Here is a 19,004-nt window from a genome sequence, read left to right on the forward strand (position 1 = left end):
TGTCATGATCTCTTGTAAGTGGGGCCATGGCTATCTAGGAATTTTTTTAGTACCTATTAAAACGGACTATGATGCTGATGGGATTTCTGGATACTTAGAATAATAAATATTATGCATTCGTATCGTAGGAATGCTGAGCCTTGTTAAAGAGGTTTGAGGAAAACTTTTTAGCACTGATAATGATGATCTCTTCTTTTTCAGACATACTACAACTTGCAGTTGTAGCTGGTATTGTGTGATACAAGCTCTGAGAATGTCATATACCTATTGTTAGATGTAATTTTTCTTCCTGAATATAAATGCTTTTTCACTATCTTTTTTCCTCCTGCCTCCACCTCGGTCAGGCCTTAGGACCATTGGTGTGATCACAAAATTGGATCTGATGGATGAAGGAACAGATGCAAGAGAAATTCTAGAAAACAGACTATTTCCTCTTCGTAGAGGTGAGAGTGTTCAGTTGCCTATATTCTTTGCAATCCAGAAGGTGGTTTGGGTAAGGGTGGTGTTTGGGAGTCCTGGAGGTGAATCAAAGGTTGTGCTGGACTTGGTGAGTTCCTAGATTTTATTGTTATCTGTTCAGCAAACATAAAAGGCAACTGTGCTAAAAATACCCTGCAAAAAAATGATTTTTTTTTTTTTCTGGGCCTGGAAAATACACTGCATATTCCAGAGGAAGCCAGAAATGTCAGCACAGGTTGTTTAGCCAATTTTTCCTTCTGTGCCAGGGTGCTGTTGCTTGCAACAAAAGAATATTTTTTTTTTTCTTTGCACATGGCAGAAGCAAGCACCGGGGCTTTGGTAATCTCATTGTAAACCAAGTTTTGACCCCTTCCAGAAATCTTCCACATGATTGTTCTGGCAGCTACTGCCACAGTTGCTCATACTGTTAACAATATCAAGAACTTTGATTGTAGTTATAATTTATTGATGAAACCACCATCTCCTCCTATGCAGCATGTTGGTCTGGCAGATGAGAAGACATTTTTCCTGTACTTTGTTAGTATCATGTATCTATGTAGACCTGTATGTGTGGTTTTTTGGTGTTTGTTTGTTTGTTTTTTTTGCTGTTGTTTGTTTGTTATTGAAGTGGTTTCTTTGGGGTACACCAAAGTTTCAGATATTTCTGTATTTGAAATGATAATTTAAAAGGAACTGTATCTGTTGTACATAAACAGGATGAACAATTTAGACACTGTTAAGGTCATTACAGTACTTGTAAACAATATCTGAAATGCCTAAATTGGAAAGTTTTATTTGAACTGAGGCAACCTAATCCTACTTAATGTGAATTCAGTAGCTCAGGCAATAGCTGCATTGACTTACACCTTGGGCTTGTGTTGTTTTAGGTTATATTGGTGTCGTAAACAGAAGCCAGAAAGACATTGATGGGAAGAAGGACATAAAGGCAGCTCTTCTAGCAGAAAGGAAATTTTTTCTTTCTCACCCAGCATACAGGCACATGGCAGATCGGATGGGAACACCGTATCTCCAGAAGGTTCTAAACCAGGTAACACCTGAAGCCTTGGTGGTGAAAGGGAGCTTTTACAATGATAGAACCAATATAAAATCCTTATTAAAAGGAATGTTGGTCAGTGAACATCACTTATTCTTTCCTGCCTTTCCTGCCTGATTTTCACAATGTAATAAACAAAGATATATATTACATGTAGCATGTGAAAATCTACTGTGAGATGCAGTTTCTGACTTGTACTGAGAGTTCTGCACTCCCCTGTTTTCTTGAATACTGTATATGAACAACAAATGTATGTTGTGACCAAAATGCAGGACCCAGCACTTGGTCTTATTGAACCTCATACAATGGCCTTGGCCAATTGATCCAGCCTATCCAGGTCCCTCTGTAGAGCCTTCCTACCCTCTAGCAGATCAGCACCTCCACCCAGTTTGGTGTTGTGTTGTCTGCAAACTTACTGAGGGTGCACTCAATCCCCTCATCTAGGTCCTTGATAAAGATATTGAACAAAAATGACCCCTAAGGGACATCTCTGGTGACCAGCTGCCAATTAGATTTGGCCCCATTTACCTCAACTCTCTGGGCCCAGCCATCTAGCCAGTTTTTTTTACCCAGTGAAGAGTACACTTGTCTGTGCTATGATTTGCCAGTTTCTCCAGGAGAATGCTGTGGGAGACAGTGTCAAAGGCCTTACCACACAGACAATATCCACAGCCTTCTCCTCATCCAGAAGGCAGGTCACATGGTCATAGAAGGAGCTCAGGCTGGTCAAGCAAGACCTCCCTTTTGTAAACCTGTGCTGGCTGGCCCTGATCTCCTGCTGCCCTGCACTTGTAGTGTGAGCTCACTCAAGATGAGCCTTTCCGTGATCTTTCCTGGTACTGAGGTCAGGCTGACAGTCCTGTAGTTCCCCTGACCCTCCTTCTTGTAGATGGGCATGACATTAGCCAGCCTCCAGTCATCTGGGACCTCCCTTGTTGACCAGGATTGTTGATAAATGGTGGAGATGCTTAGTGATCTCCCCTGCCAAATCCCTCAGCACTCCAGGATGGATCCCATCAGGCCCCATAGACTTGTGTGTGTCTAGGTACAGAAAATTATCACATTTCTTCTATTTTAATAGGATTTTTAGATTTTAAATTTAGAAATTAGAAAAAAAACAGTTTTCAGAAATCATGTATCCAGAGGGTTCATTGTATGTCTGTACTTTAACCTGAAAAATCTACACTTTATTGTAGTTTGTTGTAGAACCAGTATGCTGCTTTGTCCATTGTGGGTAGCAGCTGGAAACTGCTGAAAAGTTATTGATTAAGGTACGAGACTAAGTGGCTGGCCTGCCTGATTTCTTGCTACAGGGACTGTGCAGCTGTAACTTGACAGCTAGGTTATGACATGCTCTGGGCTTGCTCAGAAAGAAAGCTAATGCCATTTTTAATTTATTTTTTTTGTGCTTCAGAACAAAAATAATCAGCAGAATGCAAGAACTTCCTTGTATCCTGCAGTTTTTGTCTATATTTAGGATGTTTTGTCTCTTTTTATATATTTAAAGTTTATTCCACATGTCTTAGTTTTGAGACTGAAGCAAGAGCTGCATATACCTTTGGACTGACTTACCTGTCCTGACTTGCATTATTTTATGTACTATGAACTTTTTTGTGAACTGTTTCATAAATTTACCTATTTCAGTATGAACTGTTGGTCTTCTGTTGCTGTTACTGTGTGCAGAGTATTACATATGGGAAGAAGATGTAAGTTTTGTCCCCAAGACAATAGGGACCTATTAGTGTTTGTGATTTCAGGTAGTATTTCAGTGTCGCTGCATCCACAAGGTGGTGCTCCAGGGAAACGCCAGTTTTGGATTTTGTGCTTGTCTGTGGGCTGAAAACCTTTATTTTGAGTTTATGTGTTTTGGTATACGACATTCTTAATTCGTAGCTTGTCTGACAGTGGCTGGGAAGAGGGTTTGCAGCATAATGCAATAAATCCACTTTGGTTTTAACCAGGAATAGGTACAATGCATGAGAAATTATGGCACAGGTAAGACATAAATAGTGCTTTCCAAACACATTACAATATATATGTGCAAAAGTAAATGAGGTATGTTAAACACACATCTGTTAAGCCTTTTTCTACTTTCCTTAAATTTATTTTCCAGTACTTTTAGATATATTTTCAAAAATGAAAACTGATAGTCTTGCGTGGCAGAACCTCTTTCAGGCAAAAATCAAGTGTTTAATAGTCATTAAGAAGAGGGCAAAATCTCTTCCTTTTAGTATACTTTGCACAAGGGAGCAGAAATTACGTGGAGCTGATTTTTGCCAGTTGTGGGAGAGTGCCAAGTAGGGACATGTACATCTATACTTCCCTCCATCTCTATTTTCAATGGGCTATGGACGCTCAGAATCTCTTCCACATTTCCTTGTGACTGTAAAGTGAAGGTGTCATCATGCTGGACAAGTATATAGAGAAAAACAACAAAATGGGGTGGTGGCATCAGCGCTAAGGGTGAGAGAGAATTTCAAATTACGTATATAACGTATATCATTTTTTTTGTGTGTAACTAAATGTGTGTGTAGTAACAGAGCTCAGTGAGTGAGAGGACAAAGGAATTTTTTAAGCCTCCTTATAATGTGTGTGCAAAAGTGATATTGTGTTGCTCTTCAACAGTCTCCATGGCTTCACAGATCAAAAGAAAATACACTGGTATACTAGCACAGGTCAAGGCTGATAATGCTTGGCAGTCAAAAGGAAATGGTTGTGCTTTTGCTTTCATCTTTATTAACAGTATTAAAGGACTTTTATTTGCTTTTTAGCAACTTACCAATCATATTCGGGATACCTTGCCAACCTTTCGAAGCAAACTCCAGGGCCAGCTGCTTTCTATAGAACACGAAGTAGAGGTGTACAAAAACTTCAGACCAGAAGATCCAACCAGAACAACAAAAGCCCTGTTGCAGTGAGTGTCTAGTCTTTTGTCTACTTTTCCACTTTGTGTAGGTTTGTTTTGGTTTTTTTTTCTTTCTTTCTGATGGATTTAAATTTAAAGATTAGGATACAGTAAAGGATTCTACATGCAAACTCCAAGCAATTTTGTGCTTGATGCTACTGAACACTTTATTTACGATTTCAACAGAATTTTTACAAAATTAATTTCAGTAATCCTAAAAAAGAAAGAAAGCAGACCAGGAAAAGGTATAAAGATGGGCAACATAGATTATTAAAGGTAAAAAACTGCTTCTGATTATAGGGACACATTCTTCAACCTGACAAAAAGATGACCTTAAGCAAAAGAAGGGCATTGAGTTAGAAATCTGTAAGATGAGGTGTCTGAAAGGAGAAGAGGGAATCATTCCGTTTCCAATATAAAAACTTGGGTATCCAAAAGCACTGAAAGACAGCAAAATCAAAATTAATCATCAGTGATAGTCCTTCATGTGATGTGCACCTAAGCCAGAGAGCTCTTTGCTGCAGGAGCTGATACTAAAAATGCCTTTGCTTTCAGAATGAGGTAGACTGGTTCTTGGGATGGGGAAGAAATTTAAGATTAGTGAGTACCAGGACAAATTCCTGCTGTATGGAATCTATGAACAGTAATTTATTGAGGCCCAGGGAATATTCTGTGTACTTGCTCTGTTCTTCTAGGCAGTTATTGTTGGTGACTGTCATGATATAGCACTGGTTCCATTGTAGTGCAGCCACTCTTATATTCAAGTGGTAGTGTATTGGGGGGTGGGTGCAAACCTCTTCCTGGCAGTTTGCCTCTCTGAGCACACATCTGACAACTAGCAGCAGAACAGGAGGTGTGCTTGTCTTAAAACTGAGCTGGCAGATGTTGACCCTTTTGGGCTCAAGAAGTCATGGATTGAATACTGTTGTTTGTCAGAGGAATTGCAACGATTTCTGGGGCTACATTATTATCATAAGTTCTGAACTAGAAAGCTTTTCACTGCTGAAGTTGCTGTCCAGTTTGGATCTTATCCACAAAATAAGTCTGTCTGTCAAGACTATGGTAGCGTTGTTGTGAAGCGGTGAAACAGAGAAGACTGTTCACCTGAGTTTGAATCAAGTGACAGTGGAATCAGTCTTGTCTTTATTGTGGTTTTCACACTAAGGAAAAAGGGCAATGTTGGTATTTCAGATTTAAGCCCAGTTAGCACCTGCTGCTTTGCTTTATGCAGCTTCCTTGCTTGATCTGAAAAGGACTGCCATGAAGAGGAAGCATCTTAAGGAAGAAAAAGAGATGTAAAATGTACCTAGCTCTTCTTTCTTATGACTTTTGCCACATTCCTACTCTGATTTCAAAAGTTTTCAGGCTTCTTGGTTCTCTTCAGGATAGATGATAATAGTATTAGATTGTGAAAATGTGTGAGTTCTGGGTAGGATTCATTCTGGAATTTGGAGCCTGGGATTCAGAAGGGAAAATGGTCACTTGAACTAGAGAGGCTTTCTTGACCCAGATGAAGACTCTGGTTTACTCCTTGTTTTTGTAACAAGTTGTGTCCAAAAGAGTAGACATAGGTTTGTCCCTGATGACATTATTTCAGATGTTGTACTTGTGAAAACAAAGGGACATCACCTTTGACTGTTCCATGACAATACAACACACGTGTTTTTGTTCACTCTGAATATCTGGTGACTTAACTGTTAGAAACACACGTGTGTCCTGAATTGTTAGGTGCTACTGGTATCTCATGCTTGTTCTCCTAGTTTAACGTGTTATAAAGGAAAAAAAAATTAGTTCCATTTCAGTCTAAGTCATCCTACTTGATACTGCATAGATTTTTCTATTTTCTTCATTATAAGTAGGTGCTATAGGATAAATTAGCTTATTTTGTCAGTAAAATTTCTCCACGTTTTCCTTTTTTCTTCTTGTAATAACATAATGAGAACCCTTTCCTCTGATTCTTGAGAACAAGTTTCATAATGCATTGAGCTCTGCAGTTTCTATAACAGCATCTAAATATGGATGTGGTTTTCTATTAAAACACAGTAAGTATTTTAGCATAAACATTAGGACTTTTATTTGCTTATTCTGTTAAAAAGATTGCTATAGCTTTTTCTTCTCCTTATTTTTAAATTTTCATAAGAAGTGTACTGGTAGTGTTTACAATTTTGTGGTAGTTGATAAAGCATTAATGTAGCCTGATACCTGTATTTGTAGCTGACTTTTATAAACAGTTTAATATACAGTATTTAAAAAAAACAACCAAAACACAACAAAATGTATTAAGAAGGAAAATAATACACTGATTTGTGTTCTACAAGAGAGAAGGGTGCAGGGGTGTTTGTGTAGGTATGGATTTTATGGGTTGGCAGCTTGGCCATTGATTATAGATGCTTTTATCAATTCTTAATGTGTTTTAATATGCACTAGTAGTCATGTAGTGCTGAAGTAAGAGTTGGTAGTTGACATGGTTAAATGGTTGTTTGTTTGTTTATTTTCCCCTTCCCTTTGAAATTTAGGATGGTACAACAGTTTTCAGTGGACTTTGAAAAAAGAATTGAAGGATCAGGAGATCAGGTTGATACACTAGAACTTTCAGGAGGTGCCAAAATCAATCGTATTTTCCATGAACGTTTTCCTTTTGAACTAGTGAAGGTATTTATCCATTTTTTTGTTGTGTTTTGTGTTTTATTTATGTATTCTTATGTTCATACTCACAGTAGTAAAGCCAAGATAAAATCTTATTGGGAGAACATGCTCTTAACTATGGGATAAATTACATTAAGTTATACTTGAGCTATTTGCCTTCATTTCTAGTTTTGGATACTGAGACATGGTAAGAATTCTGAAATACAGGAATTACATTATAATTATAGTCTAAGTTCATACTGTTTCTATCATATATTACTGTTTTATCACAAATAGCATCTTCCTTCTGGTTAGATGGAGCAGGCCAGCAACTACAGTTGGTAAATTTGTGTTCAAGTAGCCAGTACCTATTAAAATTAGAGTTACAGAAAATAGCCATTTTCTGTGTTATCTACTTCCTGTATTCAATGCATTAAACCAAAGGCAGCTTTCAGTTCTGCACTTCCATAGGTGGAGGTGGAGCAGAAGCAAATGTTTTGTTTGGAGATAAAATTTCTCCTCTTGATACATCTTTTCTTACTTTACCTATCCTTTGGCTAACAGAATAAACAGAGTTCCAGTGGGATGTGAAGTAATGAAACCTGGTTTCCCATGAATTTGTGTTACATATTTGGTATTTCTTTTGCCGCAGTGGCTTCAGCTTCCAGTCACCATGAACTCTACTGTGTCTCTAGTTCTCATTCTTTCGAGCTTCTTCTAAGCTTAATTTCCACCTGTTTTATGTTTGACTGCTTTGACATCCCCTAACTTTCATTTGGGTAAGAACCATATAGGGTTGTGGCTGTTTCCAAAGTTCAAATGTGGTAGGTCAACTAGTAGTCCAACAGGGCAGGTGACAATTAAGCTTATGGTAATGGCCCTTTCATTTGTGACAACACTAAATTTTCTTCCAGCTAGCTAGCTTTCAATGAACTTAAAGAAAAGCTTTATGACTTCATAACTAAGATCACTCAATCTTTACCTTTGTTTGGAAAACAGTAGAATGAGAAGGGGAGTATAAACAGGCCATAATTACAGAAGTTGCACCACTTAAGGAAACCAGACTGAAAAAATAAAAGTTACATCTTCCAAATTCTGTTTCTGGTGTACTCTATCAACTCTGCAAAATCGTTCCAGCTGTTGGGATATCAGTAATGGAATGGTGCATAATTTTGAACAATTCTTACTGCTGCTTGTAGCCTTAGCGTTAAAATGTTTTAAAATACTTATGCTTTGTTTAGCATAATTATAAATTAATATTTTGCCAGTTGAACTTGCCTATTTTCCAATTATATAGTGAGAGGTAATGTTTTCTGTTTTATGAAAACCTTCTTTCAATATGATCTCCTACACTTTTGTTCCTCTAGATGGAATTCAATGAGAAAGAACTGCGGAGAGAAATAAGTTATGCCATCAAGAACATACATGGTATCAGGCAAGTGCTCCCATCTTGTCAAGCCCTGTCACATTATAGAGGGACAAACTGTGGACACACTGGTTATTGACTGCTAGACTATATTACTAACTCACTGCTCCCAGCAGCTGACTTTTTTCCTTCCACTCCTTTACACCTCTTTTTTTTCAGGTAGCTATTTTTGGCCAAACGGTTGATTTGCCCAAAGAAATTTAATATAGCTGGAAGTGCTGGAAAATTATTTTGCAGGGAAAAATCAGTGACTTTTTTTCTGGTTGTTCTGCAGTGGTGTGAAGCATGCGTTCCTGAAAAATCATAAGTTTTGGAAGGAAAACCTATGTCTTGATATGGAAAAAAACTTTCAGCTTGTGTTGTAGCAGACACAGTGAAAAGATATTCTTTGCATGATGTTTTAATTTCTGTCTTACATATTATTTTATGTCCACAGAACAGGTTTATTTACTCCAGATATGGCTTTTGAAGCCATTGTTAAAAAACAGATAGTCAAGCTGAAAGGACCTTGCTTAAAAAGTGTGGATCTGGTGATGCAAGAGTTAATCAACACTGTTAAGAAGTGCACTAAAAAGGTAAATTGCAGATGGATCTGGTAATGTAAGTATAATATAATAGCATACTAGATAATATAAAGCCTGTGTTGCATTTTACAGTATTAGAAGAGATTTCAGATCTAGTCACTTGATGTACAGAGGAAGACACTAAAGTAATTCCAACTTCTGCAAAACTCTCAAAATAATGCAGTGCTGGAAATGTTAATTTTTTGCTTCCTATGTTTTGAATGTATGTATATATGTACCTTAGGGTGAGAGTTTCTTTGAGTTAAGAGTTGCCCCCAGTTTCGTCTTTAAAACCATGTTTTCATTGGTACTGAAAAAGGAACATAGGCAGCAATTCCATGGATGTGTAAATCAGAAAAAAACTTGTACTTGAAAGGTTTCCAGTGCTCATAAGAGAAATAAACAGTGAAACTTCCCTAGAGCAAAGGTCCCAAATCTATCAGGGAAAGGAAAAATTCGCATGTGCCAATTAAACTTTTAACTCTGAGATCCTGCAAGTCTACTAAGTTAAGAAGCACTTTAATCAAAACTAAACATGACATTACTGTGAGTATTTGGGTTTCCTTAAGTATGTGCTTGGGTTGGTGTATACTCTTAGAACAAAACCTCAGTTTTACTGACTAATGCAATTTTTTTTTTTGTAATTATGAGCAGGTAAAGGAGCTTTTCCCCAAAACAGAAAAGGGTGACAATATTTTTTACAAAGATCATAGAGAAACAGATTCACTGCAATATTTTGAGCAAAGTGTCCAGGTTTTTTCACTTTTGTCAAATTCTGGAAGATACGTCACTTGAATTAGCTGTCCAGATTCTTTTCCCAGTATTGTTGCTCAAATTTAGGGTTGTGCTTTTCTGTTCACATTTTCAAGTATCATTATTGAGATGTAAAGATGTTGCCACAAGGTGGAGCATTCAAAGAATAAGAAAGTTGGAAATAATTTAAGGTGCCACTCTGGAATTAGGCACAGTAGGAGAGAGAGACATGGAGAAACCTCACCCCAAGGCAGATAAACTCTGGTTCACATGTCCAAAGTGTCTTTTCCTCAATGTTTCATGGAGCTGAAAGCACACGAACAATCCACAGGTTTAGGTAACTCCTTTTCCCGCCCCCCCCCGAAAAATGACCATTAACAGCAAGCAAGGCTTGCTTTGTAGTGTAGTTAACTTTTAGCCCAAGCATTTACAAAAATTACTTTCTTCCACAGAGGAAAGCTGGAGGCTCCCATGTGTGTATTCTGCTGAAGCCTCCCTGCAGGTGTAAATTTCTATTGATCTTGCTTTTCAGTTGGCAACATATCCAAGGTTGTGTGAGGAAACAGAAAGAATTGTTGCCAGCTACATTCGTGAAAGAGAAGAGAAAACCAAGAATCAGGTGAGAATAAATAGGAGATCTAGCAGTTTGGGGAAAGTATGTGAAGGAGGAAAATTCTTATGTACAAAGTACAATAAGACAATTGAAGATATTTATCTTTTTTCTTTTCTCTTTTTCTTTCTTTTTTTTTTCTTTCTTCTTCTTCCCTCTCTCTTCTTCCCTCTCTCTTCTTCTGTCTTCCCAGCAGTCTCCGTATTTTATAGGTGGATAGAAACTGCACTTTTACCATTGAGCTTTGACAGAGGAGACTAGAATTGTTACAGAAAATCTAATCTGGCCTTTCAAGATTAGGATTGGTGGTTTCAAGTAGCACTAGGTTGTTCCTGTGCCACAGTGTGTCATCTTCTTAGCTGTGTCACAAAAACTGTTGTGGGAAATTGACTAATGATTACACAAATGCACACAGAAGCACTCAGCCTTTTTTCTACTTTCTCTGCTTTTTTTTTTTTTTTTTTAACATACCCATCCCCTGGGTTCTAATTATAGTGAGGCCCACAAGCAATTGTACTTGGGACTTTTGTGTGAGTGACAAGTTTTCCCTTTGAGTTAAAAAAAATAAAATTCAGAGAAACTTGTTTAGATGTTCATCACCCAGCTAAGCACTCCGAATCCAGGAAACTTCAAAGCTTAGATTACATGTGAGAAAATCCACTGGAAGTGGAAACAGGAATTATTGTCTTGAGAGTGCAGCGTGTGACAACGGAAAAATCTGGGGAAGAAGGGCTAGGCAGAGCTCCTAAATTGTTCCAGACTCCTGCCTCTCTAGTTTTGTCCCTGTGCAAGCCCGGGAGCAATACATTTTGTCTGCTTCTCTTCATGTAATCTGTGCTGTGCATGTAGTCTTTAAAATAATTTTTAAAAAAATTTTATTTAGGGTTGGTACTTGTGGGGAGTTCTGGTTAGCACACTCAGTTATTTCAAAATTTGGAAGATACTAATTACTTAGAATACTTGAGTCTTTTATTTTTATTATTCTATTCTTCATTGTGTGCACATACCTGGCAATTTCTAAGAACTAAGCACAAAATACCAGCTTTCTGTAAATGCTAAGAATTGGTTAAATAGGTTATTGTCACATATTCACATAATTATTTATGCTGTTTGCAGTTGTCTTTAATAAATCAAAACAGTAGTGAGGATATTTTCAAAGGTAAGAGCTAGACCCAGATCTGCACCCAAATCTTTTACTCTGACTGGGACACCTAATATCTTCTGGAAATTGTGAAGAATTTGGGAGTGATGCTATGTTTGAGGAGCTGTACAGAAATAACTCTGTATATTTGAAGAAATTAATTTCTACCATTTGGTAGCAATGGATTTATTTCTTGCTCCCTGTTGATGGAAGTCTGAAAAGATGGGGGGCAAGTGCAGTCTTACACACATTGAAGAAGTTGTTCAAGGGTTAGAGTGAGCTTTCTTTATTATCTTAGTTTTTTTTTCCTCTGCCGAGTTCGGCTATCGAGTTAGATTATCAGGTTCAAATCAAATTCTGTCTGGGCTATTGAAGGACTGGCAAGTGATAAGTACACAAACCATTAATTCTGTTATTTCATTGACTAGCCCATCTGTCAAGCCAAATGTGAGCACCAGAATGGCTGTCTAGTACCTGGACTGTAGATTTTCTGGGCCAGGGCTAACTTACCTATTACTTTCTGTGGTACCTAAGGAAAATTTAGGTACCCTGATCTTAGGTTTCAGGATCCTTGCTGGCTTGGCTGGATTGCTACAAATATAATTTTGCTTAAATTGCAAAATGTAGAGCTAGAATCTGTGCTATATATTAATAAGCTCTCTCTGGTCATGTGTGATTGATCTTAATGAAGTGGGACAAGGGCCAAGATAGTGAAAATTGAAGTCTGTCAGGAAAAAAAATAAGAGGGGGTAGCACTTCTGTAGCCTCGCTTATTAAACAAGCACACAAACAGAAGTGGTGGGATTTAGAAAATATTGTTGCTTTTGGCTTGAACGATTACAAAAGCAAAATTCAGTACTGCAGAAAACTCAAAAGTTCTTTTCTCTGTTCTTTTTTGTCAATCTCTCTCCTCCACCTTACCCATCCTTTTTTGCTTTCCTGTCTCCCCTAATAGGTGCTGCTGTTGATTGATATCCAGGTTTCTTACATTAACACCAACCATGAAGACTTCATTGGCTTTGCAAAGTATGTATATATAGAAGCTTTTTTACAAAGATATTGTTATGGTTTTATTTTACGAAGTTCAGAACACATAAATGAAGATGCAAGCTGCAAAGTCCCAAACGTGCAGAAGGGTGCTCTTTCTCAATATAGACAGTGTTGAACTGTGTCCTACTTGTAGGGGTTTCTTTACCCCAGTTCACAAGACTGGCTTCACTGAAGCGGAAGTTTGGTTTAGTCTGGAATCACATGCATCTTAGGAAGCAGCTTTGGAAGGCCAATGCCCTCAATGTATCCATTTTAGCACCACAGAAATGTATAATATTGGTGGTCTTTCCACATTGTTTATAATGCATATTTTGGGAGCTGTGATTTCTGTGTGAAACCGTTCAGCTCGGAGTAATGGATGTCACTGAATTATAAGTGTGCCTGCTGTTTGGCTGTAGAGAATAATAGTAGCAGAATGCCCTGCAGGGCCTGGTTTGACGTTCTACTCACTTAATTGAAAAGGCTGTGAGAATATTCTCCAGAATGTTCTCCCTCAGCTTCCAGCAATTTGTGCCTCAGGGGCTTCATACCAACATTTTGACAGTAGTAAAAACATTAAAGATGTCTTCACTCTTTGAAGAATAAATGTTCCTTCAGTTCATATTCATGCCGTATTTGCCATAACAGTGTTTGGAATCGTAACAGGTTTCATCCATGTGGGAAGCTGGCAACAAAGTTTGGCACCACAGTATGTATTATACTATGGTCTATTCACAGTGTTCTGTGAAGGAAGGTCTACATCTTTGGCAGTGTGCCTTGAGGGTTTAAAACATGGAGTTCAGTAAGCTGAGAGGGGAGAAGGCAAAGCCAGGCTCTGTTTGTGTGTTTAGTTTGAGCAACTTTCTCCATAAGTGTTTGCAGGTTGCAGATACCTTTATCAGTTCTCTTGACAAATGACAGGATGTTGTAGGAATGGTAGCTGGCCTTCTAGAGGTCAAGATAACAACCTGCCTGTTATTTACTTCTCTTCATCCTTTTCTGACAGGAAAAGGATGCTAGAAACACTCCATATATATTCATGGTGTGTGTTGTGACCTTGGGAAGTCACATAGTCCAACCTCCTGCTCAGGAGGGTCGATGCTGAGTTCAGACCAGGTTACTCAGGGCTTTCTCGAATCAGATCTGGAAAAATTCCAAAGTCTGAGATTCTCCAGCCTCTCTATGCAGCCTGCTCCAATGTTTGCTTCATTGTGAAAAGACTTACCTTTGTGTTTAGTCAGGACCTTCCATGTTTTATAGTCTTGGATTCTGGAGTATATCTGGAGCTACTTCATTATGTCTCTCCCCTGGAAAAATCCTGCTCGTAGATGCTGCTGCTAGGGCCTGTAGTTCAGTCTGTGGTCCTCACTCTGTGTCTTTTCCAAGGAGTTGCAGTACCTAAGTTCAGTTTCTTGGGAAAGCTGCTTCCTCTTTTGCCAGTTGAGATCTAGAAATCCCCAGCCACTGTGCATGGCGTTTAAGCAGATATCCTAAGGCGATAAAATTTTAAATAAACAAAACCAAGCTGAAAGAATGACAACTAGGTTTCCTAAAGCCATCTTGTGTGATTCTCAAACTAGAGAACAGATTTGGTGAGGAGTTAGGCTTGTGTTTTCTGTGAGAAGGTTATTTAATCATAATTTATGCACTAAGGCTTATGTGACTCAGATGATACACCAGAGACATGCCATGCTATTTGGTCAAAAGGATCTGGGTGATTGGGAGTTAAGCTCAGTAATCAGGCATATGGAATAAATATCCTGTGGATCATCTCATAGCATGCAGACTGCTAGGTTTGATAGAGCATGGTCTGAAGGGCAGGAGAAGAATTGGGGTGGGGCTGAGTTTGGTGCTTCTTCAAATCTTTGCAACAGCAGCTGTGCACAAAACGCTTGCAGGATTGGACCATAGGCTTTGATCCACGCACAGCTTCCTTTCTTAATCTTTCAGAGCAGTATTTGTAGCTGATCTAATATGTATGCTTTTTTTCTTCAGTTAATCAATGCCTGGTGAAATAGTATAATCTAATCCAAGCAAAACTTCCTGTCACCAGTGACTGCTCTGGCAGTTGAGTAGCCAAAGCCTGTTCTCTGGATGGTTTTCTTACTCTTTCCAGCAGTATTTTAATTTTGTGGCCTAACACAAACCACCACATCATGCAAATGCGTTTAGAATTAATGGCAACTTTTATGTTTTTTGAGACAGAAGTGTGTTTTGTTTCAGAAACTGGGATTACAGAGTTCAAGAATTGAGCAAATATTTAAAATATGGTTTAATTTCAAATATGCTCCTTTCTTATATGGTTCTAGCCTTTTGAACCAGCTTTGTGATGGCTTCATCCATTGGTTACATTTACACCCTCAAAGTGCATATAACTATTAGAATAATATCCAAAACAAACTGTCAAGACAAAGCTATTGAGAAGCCTCCAGCAGGGGAGGATTTTGTTCTACTACACTAAGTAACAGAAATGGCTTGCTTTTTGTCTCATTTGAATATTTATAGAGGCTAATGTTTCTAAAGTTACCCACATGAGCCATAATTTCTCTGTGCTTTTAGTAACCTTTACCAATCCAAGTAGGATGTTATTACAGAGGAGATGATTAGTAGGAGCTGTCTGCACATGTCCTCTCTGTCCTAAGCAGGCAAATCCAGGCAGGCGTTCTTATACTGCAAGAAAAAGTAGTTGAAATATGCACACACATGCAATGATTTTGCTGTGTTTCTTTGTTACTCTAGCTGTCTACGGTGGAATGAGAAGTAACTATTACTGCTAAAATCTATTCCTTGGGAACTGGCTTAGTTCAAGCTTCTTCAGTATAACTCTCTTCCTCTGCTTCCCTTAGTGCCCAACAAAGAAGCAGTCAGGTTAACAAAAGTGCAGTGGGAAATAAGGTAGGCACCTAACAGAGAATGGATAATGGCATGTGCAAGTTAATCCAAGCTGTTTGGTTTTCTTGGCTGTGTTTACTTGCTGTAAGTGTATCGTTTTCCTTTTCTGCTTCAAACATATGTAAAATATGTCATCATCACATTATTTTACTGAATTTTTCAGAGCCACCTGACTTTCATTGTTATCATAATTTCTTGTTTCATATTTTGGCTACTGCTTGCACTGCTGGTTAGTGTCTCCCCTCCCTTGCCATTTAGTGAATTGAATCTTTCATGTTACACATCAATGTATTTTGTTGTTAACTGCAAACTTGTGAATTTCAGAATCCAAAATGCTGGTGAGTACTTGCTTGTGTGTGCTTTGTCATGGTTGTTTTATGATTTCTTACATATTCAAAACTTTACAGCAGTGAAGGGGCAATACAGCAAGGAAAAGCAGATTTGCTTTTACCTCTTCCGAAAACTTTCAGTTGACTTGACAAAGATGTTGACTGTAAACCTCTCTCAAAGTAAACATAGAATAAGCGGTTGATTAATTAGCATTTTCACAGAGATTCATTAATGAAATTACTTGTTGGCTTCTATTTATTACATAAGAATATGGGATTGATTCTGCGATATGCTAAGTGCTCATGGGCTTTGCTTTCTTTTGCTTTTTCTTTTGAGGGGTGCTCAGTACTTCACAGGATCAGTCTTTTTTTTGTGTGTGTGTGAGGTAAAAATAATGAAATGCTACAACTTTGAGGGTTCCTGCTCACTTTAAAGGTTTTGCAAAGTCTAAAACAAACAAAAAAATGTTATGGAATTAGTACATGGTTTAAAAGGGAAAAAAATCTAGTAAAAATAAGACAACTAAATTTTCTGTAAATACTTACCAGTATTGAATGTCTTTCTGATGTTTTTATGTGCAACAAAAACAATGCTCAGGAGGTGAAAGGTGAAGGTTTTCCAATGTGACCACTGAGTTTATATCACTAAGGTGATAAACCTGACACTTAGGAAAGTTGTCTATTCTGCTGCTATAGATGAGTTCTAGTATTTTTTTGAATTTTAGTAATCTCTTGGCGAACAGAGACCCACTCTCTTCCTTCTACCAAAAAACTGCTAGTTATTTTTGAAATGTTAGTTAAATTAATCCATCAACTTGGATGTGGTGGTCCCCCAGAGCCTGACCAGCATGAGTAGCAGTTTGGTGTAATATATGGCTTGGAGTAAAATGAAAAAATTGAGTGGTCTAAACACTGAAATAGCTTCAAAGACTAGTCTCTCCCCTCTGAGGAGGGATTTCCTTCTTATCTAGCTGTGCTGGAACATGTGTCAAACACAACAACCGTCATCACTTTGGAGTGTCCCATAAAAGGAAAATGGACCAATTATCTGACTCTTCAAAAATACACAAATAAAATTAATGATTTTTTAATTAAGTGAATGTTCTTTCCATAAAGAAGTGGAGAAAAAACTTGGTGTTTTAAATGTTAAAACTTCATTACTTTTGGTATAAAGGACTTTGCTGAACCTTTTATTTTAAAGATAATAAACAGATGTTTGTAAGTTTGTTTGGGGTTGAAAAGAATGAGAAAATGTTTCTGAAATAAAACTTCATTTTTGCAATTTGCTATTTCAGGGAACCAATCTACCGCCTTCAAGGCAAATTGTACGAGCTAAGTTCTGTAAGCTTTATTGTTGCTTTTTCATTTAGCTTCTCAGAGGGCAAAGTTTGTCTCTAACACACTGATCTGTTGAATATTTGCTGCTAGACTATTTCATGTTAAACTGCCTTGTCTATAACACTTCCTCAACAAAGTATAATTGCAGTTCATCACTTAACTGCTACTAACCTGCCGTTACAAGTATGAACTAGTGTAACTTAAAATGTCGTAGAAGACTTGAAATAACATTAATATATTTATAATGTAATGAATTTCTCAAACTAAAATGACTAATTGGTGTTTATTTTATTATATAACTGGAAAGCAGTTTTTATCTGATGTAAGTGCCTCTATTTATAGTAAACCTCTTTTTAAAAGGTGGACAAAAAAGTTTCTGGTAACCGAAATGAAACATTAATGCTTGCATAAATGAACATGATGGTTATGGGTTACAGGTACTGTTTGTGGTATTTTGTTCATGTAAAGGAATTCCTTCTGATAGAAAAAGTGAGTTTTGTTAATAAACTTAGAAATATTTAAAGCCTTTTTTAGCATTCTTTTCATAGCACCAGGAGGATCAATATATCATGAACTGATTATTTTCTAACCCTTCCATCTCATGAGTAAATAAATATGTGAACACCTTTAATATTACTAATTAGAATTAATTGTCTAAACAGTGGTTAATTTTATAACAAGTCACTCCTGGTTTAGTGATGTTTAGGTGTAAGAAGTAAATCTCTGTATCGTGTGCATTCTTTGGCAAAATGTATGATGAAAACCTATAGGTTTCTCCAGTTTGTTGCCACATCATCAGATTTTATTAGTTATCATTTCAAAGAAACAAACTAAACTTATGTTCAATAAAGGAAACAGGACTAAGTGGCAGTGATTCTAACAGCAGTTGAATTTAATCTCTTGGGAGATCAAGTTCTTTAGGTTTTTCCAAAATAGTGGGATGTTCATTTGCAGTCCATTGCTTTTCTTTTTTGTAGCTACCTTTGAACTGGAATGATGCAGATAACTATTAACTGTTTCTTTATATCTCAGAAGTAAGATGAGCACAATAATAATTTTTGGAAGAAGTATAATGCCAATTCCTTTTAACATGTTTATGCTCCTTTTTCCTCTACTACTAATTTATCCTCTCATGCTTAATTTTTGGCCTTTTTTGTTTGTCTTTTTTTTGTTACCGCCTGAGGTTTTGACCTGACTGCACAAAGTTTCTTTTTAAGCCACAGGTTAGTCTGTCTTCTAAATTGCTTGAAATAATCAGTGTAATGCTTGGTTTTACATGGCACACTAGCAAGATCTGGTTCCTGAAAGCTGACTGACTCTTAACTGTGTATTTTGTGTGTTGAGATTTGTTTTGGTGACTAAAATGTAGTGTTTAAAGCTCCCCTTCATGATAAACCTTTGAAGATGAAGGTGTCATTGCTCCATGTGCCCAATTGATATCCCGGTGTGTGAGAATGCAAGATACTCAAATTACAGAGGATCATGTTTCATTTATATTAAATTTCATTTTGTGTTTTATGTCTGCAGCAAGATATACTGCAGTGCTTGAAGAAGACCCTGTAATTGGAGAAAAGGCTTATTCTGAACGTTGATTTTCCAGTCACTGTCCAAGTGATTTGGAGGTTGGGTTTGAAGGCTTTGTTCGACCTGACTCTTATAACATTATGCCCACAATCTGATTAACTTGTTCTGGACACAAGCAGCATTCAGACCCCATCACTTGGCCTGAACTGTTGTGCTAATTAACTTTTTCCATAGTAACCCCTTTTTTATGTTTCTTTTTTATTTTTCTTTTTTCTTTTTAATCCTGCATCGTAGCTACTTTGCTGCCTCTTTTCTTCAGATACACTTAAACCTGTTACCTTGCATGACCCTGGAAA

The 19,004-nt window shown here is 37.5% G+C and overlaps 1 protein-coding gene across 12 annotated transcripts in view; it reads left to right on the plus strand.

Moving 5' to 3' along the window:
* The window catches only part of DNM3 (dynamin 3), a 170,556-nt gene that overhangs the window by 26,355 nt on the left and 125,197 nt on the right, over positions 1-19,004 (plus strand). For 8 of the 12 annotated variants that reach the window (XM_051624811.1, XM_051624818.1, XM_051624812.1 and 5 more), the window contains exons 5-14: positions 345-443; positions 1,347-1,507; positions 4,285-4,427; positions 6,935-7,070; positions 8,411-8,478; positions 8,906-9,044; positions 10,318-10,404; positions 12,492-12,562; positions 15,412-15,460; positions 17,082-17,111. In XM_051624811.1, the coding sequence (XP_051480771.1) occupies positions 345-443; positions 1,347-1,507; positions 4,285-4,427; positions 6,935-7,070; positions 8,411-8,478; positions 8,906-9,044; positions 10,318-10,404; positions 12,492-12,562; positions 15,412-15,460; positions 17,082-17,111 (983 nt within the window). The remainder of the gene's footprint in view (positions 1-344; positions 444-1,346; positions 1,508-4,284; positions 4,428-6,934; positions 7,071-8,410; positions 8,479-8,905; positions 9,045-10,317; positions 10,405-12,491; positions 12,563-15,411; positions 15,461-17,081; positions 17,112-19,004) is intronic. The other 4 variants (XM_051624813.1, XM_051624814.1, XM_051624817.1 and 1 more) reach the window with 1 other exon arrangement.

The sequence above is a fragment of the Apus apus genome, chromosome 7 (genome assembly GCF_020740795.1).
Source record: "Apus apus isolate bApuApu2 chromosome 7, bApuApu2.pri.cur, whole genome shotgun sequence".
NCBI lineage: Eukaryota > Metazoa > Chordata > Aves > Apodiformes > Apodidae > Apus > Apus apus.